Source organism: Zingiber officinale, chromosome 6A (genome assembly GCF_018446385.1).
Source record: "Zingiber officinale cultivar Zhangliang chromosome 6A, Zo_v1.1, whole genome shotgun sequence".
Classification (NCBI taxonomy): Eukaryota; Viridiplantae; Streptophyta; class Magnoliopsida; order Zingiberales; family Zingiberaceae; genus Zingiber; species Zingiber officinale.
In genome coordinates this window covers 113,670,787-113,677,833 of record NC_055997.1, presented here as the reverse complement: position 1 = coordinate 113,677,833, position 7,047 = coordinate 113,670,787, and the positions used below count along the sequence as shown (strand labels likewise).

The window sequence follows — 7,047 nt, the reverse complement described above, 5'->3', positions numbered from 1 at the left end:
GATACCAATTCTTTTGGTATCAGAGCCTAGTTTTTATGAGTTTTGCAAGTTTATCTGGGTATTTTTGGATCGTATGGATTTTCGTCGATTTTCTGATTCAGAATTCTGAGGTATATTTGACGAGGTTCTATTGGGAGACTAAGCAGCGACAGGACATCTCCAGACGACAAATAGGTAAATTAGGTAATTTTATAGTTCTCATACCTGTAGTGATATCTGGGTAACATATTTTTAACAGATATGACACATACACATGTTCCAGGACGACCACGTAAGAGGGTGATAGATTCTCCGGCGACAGAGTCTCCAGAGAAGTCTGCTGGGGCCGAGCCTGTTAGTCAGGGACAGACTCCTCAGGGTATTGTGGGCACGTCGAGTTATCAGACCCCGACGATTCCGACTTCAGAAGTACCTACCTCGACAGTACCACCAGTGGTACCACCGTCGGTATATCCGGCGCCTCCCCCATCAGCACTATCTGCGGCATACCCAGTACCCCCTCTAGCCGTGTCTGCTACTACGTACTCGGCACCACAGATACCTGTACCGGTTACTACATACTTGGCACCCGTACCAGTAGTACCGGTTGTTTCTTACCCGGTACCGCCCACCGTACCTTCAATCGCCCCTACTTATGTCTACTCTGTAGTTCCACCAGCAATATCTACCCCAGTTTATGCAGCAGCACCAGGGATACCTCTTCTGACCTATCCAGCAGTACCACCCATAGGATTAGCCCCAGTGGTTCTGCCCAATTTTACAGCAATCCCTATTGATATAGTTGCGGCACGAGCATGGATCACCGACCATTTAAGTGGGAGGACAATCAACTCCCACTTAAATGGATATTCTAAACAGGCTTCCTAAAAGCCTAATAAGAGTTGGGACCTTGATCACCGGCTAGAGGGGGGGAGGTGAATAGTGTAGGACCGTGATCGTTCGATAGAGGGGGGGGGTGAATATCGATTCGAAAACTCGAGTGTAAAAGTACGCAGCGGAAAAGTAAATGAACACAATTGATTTTACTTCGTTCGGAGCCTGTGACGACTCCTACTCGAAGGCCCGTGGTCCTTGACCATTTTCGTTGGGCAATCACTAGCAATTCGAATGTGATTACAAAAAGAGTACAAGAAATGCTAATGAAACAAAGCATAAAGCTGTATCGACAGAAAAGAAAACTTAAGGAGCAAGGGCGCGTTGTCGGAGCTTTGTTAGCGTCGCTGGAGCACAGAGCAGCAAAGCAATCTGGGAATGTCCTGGGGCTTCTTTTATATGCTGCTCCGGGCGCCCTGGTGCGACGTGGCAAGTCCAGTCAGGATGCTCCACATGGCGAGGCGACGCAGAGGATAAAACTTGCCTCCGGGCGCCCGGATCCCCTCCGGGCGCCCGGACCACCTTTTTCCAAAGATTCCTTCTCCTGTAAAACAAGGTTAGTCTGAGGCAAAATATACCCTGCAACACAGATTGTTAGCACAATGAATTAACAGAAAAAGTATGACTTAGATTCAGTCTTTCCGAGACCGGAATCTAGTCACGATCTCGACTTAGATATCCGAAATGGATCTAAGCCGGATCGACGCCTAATGTTCCCTTTCCGGGAACGCGTCCTCGCAATCACTCCCCTCTAGTGACTTACCTCACTTACCTGCCAGACGTCCGGTCAGCCTGTCGACCCGTCTGGACTTCGTGCCAGCTATCCGGTCAGCCCGTCGACCTAGCTGAGCTTCGTGCCTAAGCGTCCGGTCAGCCCGTCGACCTAGCTGGGCTTCGTGCCTAAGCGTCCGGTCAACCCGTCGACCCGGTTGGACTTCGTGCCAGCTATCTGGTCAGCCCGTCGACCTAGCTGGGCTTCGTGCCAGACATCCGATCAGCCCGTCGACCTGTTTGGACTTATCCTGCACACTCGATCAGAGTGTTAGATCAACAATAAACCTAACTTAACCTATTTGTCATTTATCAAAACCTGGGTTAAATCGTTAGTGCTAACCGCACCAACAATCTCCCCCTTTTTGATGGAATGACAACCTGGTTAAGTTAGTGAAGACATTTGCAAGAAAAAAAACAGATAACATCATTATGTGGAGGTTTTTTAATGTGGAGGTTTTTTAAGTTAGTTTGTATTTTCAATTTGGTTTGGCTAACTTAACCCACCTAACTCTCCCCCTTTGGCATTCATAAAAAATAAGCATGTTTAAAGTAATAAAAAATATAGACTTCAGACAAAGTAAGGAATCATGTCAAGTTAATCTGGGGGAGTTAAACTTAGTAATTTATCTTTTGTTTTTAACGCCCAGACTTATGTCGATGCACTGAAATAAGCATCTTAAGTCTTAGGCAAGTGGCCTATGCATCTCACCCCATTCTATTGTTCGGCAAACACAAGCAAGGTAAGCCTAGGGTTTTGGTGAGATACTCAAAACTAGTCCATTTAATTTGCTTATATTTCTAAAGTTGGTGTGAGACATTCTTCTATGCCATAACCATGTTTCTTCTTTTTGTGTTAAATAACACTTAATGGAAGAAGTGGTTAAGTTGATGGCATAGATGTTGTCTTTTCTAAAACCTTTTAGGCTTATGGTAGGATTATCTAGATGTTTGATTAAACACTATGTGGATAGAAATTTAACCTTATACCTAGTATCACATAATTGACTTATACTCAAAAGATTATACTTAAAATTTTCAACAAGTAAAACATTTGTAATTATAAAGTCTATTTTTAATTCAATATTACCTATACCAATTACCTTGAGTTTGCCGTTGTTTCCAAAGGCAACTGTTCCTAAGCTTTTGTAAGTGAGTTGAGTGAACTTGGTGTGATCTCCAGTCATATGTTTGGAGCAACCACTGTCCAAAATCCACTTGGTTTCCTACAGTAAGTAGAATTTAAAGTTAGTCTTTTTATGAGCAGGCATTATTTAAGTTAAGTTTAAAATTAAAGTTTTGACATTAATTTTTAAGTTTAAAATTTTGAAATTAATTTTTAAGTTTAAAATTAAAATTTTGAAATTAATTTTTAAGTTTAAAATTAAAATTTTAAAATTAATTTTTAAGTTTTAAAATTAAAATTTTGAAATTAATTTTTAAGTTTAAAATTAAAATTTTGAAATTAATTTTTAAGTTTAAAATTAAAATTTTGAAATTAATTTTTAAGTTTTAAAATCAAAATTTTGAAATTAATTTTTAAGTTTTAAAATAAAAAATTTGAAATTAATTTTTAAGTTTTAAAATTAAAAATTTGAAATTAATCTTTAAGTTTTAAAATTAAAATTTTGAAATTAATTTTTAGGTTTAAAATTAAAATTTTAAAATTAATTTTTATGTTTTAAAATTAAAATTTTGAAATTAATTTTTAAGTTTTAAAATTAAAATTTTGAAATTAATTTTTAAGTTTTAAAATTAAAATTTTGAAATTAATTTTAATTAAATAATTTTAAGCCTTATTCATCTCACCCGATCTATATTATCAATTAGGGAATCCTATGATTTTGTGAGATGAAATTGGATTTTTAATTATGGAGTTTTAGTTTAACTTGTGTTAGATTCAGATTTAGCTTTGATCTCCACAAATAGGCAATCTTCGGATAAACTTCTAAGCTTGGTGAGTCACATGGACGTCATTAGTAGTAACCAACCTATCAAGGTTTTCCGAATAGTCCTATCCACGGAGCTTAGTACTAAATCTTGGTCTAACTGGTTAGGATTCATTTAAGGGTAGCTTCGGTCAGTTCCACTTGGCCAAATGCACCAGATCGAAACCATATCTTTCTAGACATGCGATGCCCAAGCTTCCCTAACGTACTATCATCCAAAAACTTCACCAGTACCATGATTCAAGTTAAACTTGGTCTCTTTTTAACTAATCCTAATTACCCTGCCGGGTTAGTTAATTTTGGAGGTGCCAGCTATTCTGGAGCCTCCCCCTGAATTATTGACCTTTAATTTAAATTTTCGTTTTAGGTTTGTATTTTGGTTTTTTATTTGGTTTAATCGAGTTTATATAATATACTTTTTCTTTAGGTATATAATATTGATTAAGTCCTACTTGCGTGGTCAGACACGCTTTTGGAACCCAAGCTTGATTAGTTGATTTGTATTGAGTTATTAATGACTTAAAAGTTTTATTTGAGTTCGACTTGTATCCGACTCCGGTTTTATTATAACATGCTTTTTGATTGTTCAGGATTAAGTCAAGATTTTTTGATCTTGTTGTAAATTTTTCTAGCATTTCTTTTAAATTGTTAATATCATTTTTTAATGATAAATTCTCCTCCTCAAGTGTTTGATCTTGAGTTGGATTTGAATTTTTGATTTGTTCCTTGAGGTTTTGATTTTCCTCAAGAAGTGATTTGTTTTCATTTTCTATTTTAATTAATTTACTATTTAAACAGGAAATGATTCTAAAAAATTTTTGTTTAAATTAAAATATACCTCATTCGGGCCTTCGGAAACGAGTACGGACTCGTGGCTTGTTTCGGGTTCAGACCCGTCTTCATCTTCCGACTCGTCTTCTGTTTCAGCTTCGTGGGCCATCAGTGCGAGGTGGCTCTGATGTTTCTGCTCTTCTTCCTCCGATTCGTCCGAGGAGTCGTCCCACGTTACTTTGAGGGCCTTCTTTTTGGTTGGCTTCGAACTTCAGTTTTGGGCATTCGTTCTTGTAGTGTCCCTTTTTATTGCAGCCGAAGCAAGTCACGTTCTTTTGTTCTGAGGGAGAACTGATCTTTTGAAGGTCCTTTTTGCTGAAGCTCCTTTTTCTCCTGGTGAACATTTTTCTTACCAAGTTCACCAGGTGTTCTTCGTCTTCGGAGTCTTGGTCGGAATCTTCTTCATATTCAGGCTTGCTCTTCTTTTCTTTGGAGGAACCTGCAAATAATGCTATACCCTTCTCGGCTCCAGCATTAGTTTGTTCATGTAATTCTAATTCACAGAAAAGCTCGTCTAATTTTAACTTAGAAAGATTTTTAGAAATTTTGTAGGCATCTACGATTGATGCCCACAAACTATTACGTGGAAAAACATTTAATGCGTACCTTATTAAGTCTCTATTTTCCATCTGGTGGCCTATCGCATGAAGCCCGTTGAGGATGTCCTTGATCCTCACGTGGAGCTGATTCGCCGTTTCACCTTCCTTATTTTATGTTAAGAATTTTATTTAAAAGCGGTCCCGTTTTGTTACCTTGGCGTCGCTCTCGCGCAGCTCGATCAATTTGTCCCACAGCTCTTTAGCATTTTGTGTGGACCGACTCGATCAGTTCTTCTCTTGTTATTCCGCATGTAGAGTGTTGATCGCTTTATTTTCATTGACGCCTTTTTCTTCAAATCTGCTGTCTCAGGATCCAGTATATTCCCAGAGCTGTCCGCCGGAATTTTATAGGGTCTCGTAACGCTCATCCACTGGTCGAAGTCTGTTTTGAGGTAAACCTCCATGCGCTTCTTCCAGTACGGAAAATCGTCCCCGTTGAAGAGTGGAGGTCGTACTGTGCTGAATCCTTCTGTCTGAGACATTTTAGTCCTGCGCACAGAAGAAAGAAAAGAAAAACAAAAATCCCAAGACTTGGTCTTGGATTAGTAGTGCGGAAGAAGAAAAATAATAGAAGTATCTAAATTGGTGTTGCACCAATTTAGATTTAATTGCAACGAAAAAAATTCAAAGCAGGTAATAATACCAGTTTGAAATTAAACGTAAAACTGAAAACAAAAAAAAATTAATTTTTCACCCCCTGTCTGATTGGTGGTTGCACTAAATCAGAGCGGTACCTGCTCTGATACCACTTGTAGGACCGTGATCGTTCGATAGAGGGGGGGTGAATATCGATTCGAAAACTCGAGTGTAAAAGTACGCAGCGGAAAAGTAAATGAACACAATTGATTTTACTTCGTTCGGAGCCTGTGACGACTCCTACTCGAAGGCCCGTGGTCCTTGACCACTTTCGTTGGGCAATCACTAGCAATTCGAATGTGATTATAAAAAGAGTACAAGAAATGCTAATGAAACAAAGCACAAAGCTGTACCGACAGAAAAGAAAACTTAAGGAGCAAGGGCGCGTTGTCGGAGCTTTGTTAGCGTCGCTGGAGCACAGAGCAGCAAAGCAATCTGGGAATTCTGAGAGATGTGTTTTTGAAGCTCCACCCCTGAGGCTTCTTTTATATGCTGCTCCGGGCGCCCTGGTGCGATGTGGCAAGTCCAGTCAGGATGCTCCACGTGGCGAGGCGACGCAGAGGATAAAACTTGCCTCCGGGTGCCCAGATCCCTTCCGGGCGCCCGGACCTCCGGGAGCCCGGATCCCCTCCGGGAGCCCGGACCCCCTCCGGGTGCCCGGACCACCTTTTTCCAGAGATTCCTTCTCCTGCAAAACAAGGTTAGTCCGAGGCAAAATATACCCTGCAACATAGATTGTTAGCACAATGAATTAACAGAAAAAGTATGACTTAGATTCTGTCTTTCCGAGACCGGAATCTAGTCACGATCTCGACTTAGATATCCGAAATGGATCTAAGCCGGATCGACGCCTAATGTTCCCTTTCCGGGAACGCGTCCTCGCAATCACTCCCCTCCAGTGACTTACCTCACTTACTTGCCAGATATCCGGTCAGCCCGTCGACCCGTCTGGACTTCGTGCCAGCTATCCGGTCAGCCCGTCGACCTAGCTGGGCTTCGTGCCAGACATCCGGTCAGCCCGTCGACCTGTCTGGACTTATCCTGCACACTCGATCAGAGTGTTAGATCAACAATAAACCTAACTTAACCTATTTGTCATTCATCAAAACCTGGGTTAAATCGTTAGTGCTAACCGCACCAACAAATAGATGGTCACCCACTTCGTTAGCTTTTCTACACTTGTTAGCTCAACGGAATACAAAAACAACAAGCAATACGAAAGCTAATCCTAAAGACAAAAAAGGCAAGAAACAAACTCTATCATGTTCGTTTAACATGGTTTGGATATGATGCTCCTACTCCACGACGTGTTTTTAAGGTGGACAATCCCTTAATCCGTTGGTGGATTAGTTCCTAACATACTCCGGCTAATGAGCAACTCTTCGGTG

General features: G+C 40.4%; 1 protein-coding gene across 1 annotated transcript; it reads left to right on the top strand.

The window, feature by feature from the left end:
- Positions 1 to 240: 240 nt before the first annotated feature.
- LOC121995172 (calphotin-like) lies at positions 241 to 867 on the top strand. Its single transcript, XM_042548984.1, has one exon. The coding sequence runs from the start codon at positions 241 to 243 to the stop codon at positions 865 to 867; it is 627 nt and encodes a 208-aa protein (XP_042404918.1).
- Positions 868 to 7,047: the final 6,180 nt, after the last annotated feature.

Bases quoted from the DNA above. Each gene is read 5' to 3' on its own strand.
- LOC121995172 (XM_042548984.1), top strand. From the start codon at position 241: ATGACACATACACATGTTCCAGGACGACCACGTAAGAGGGTGATAGAT.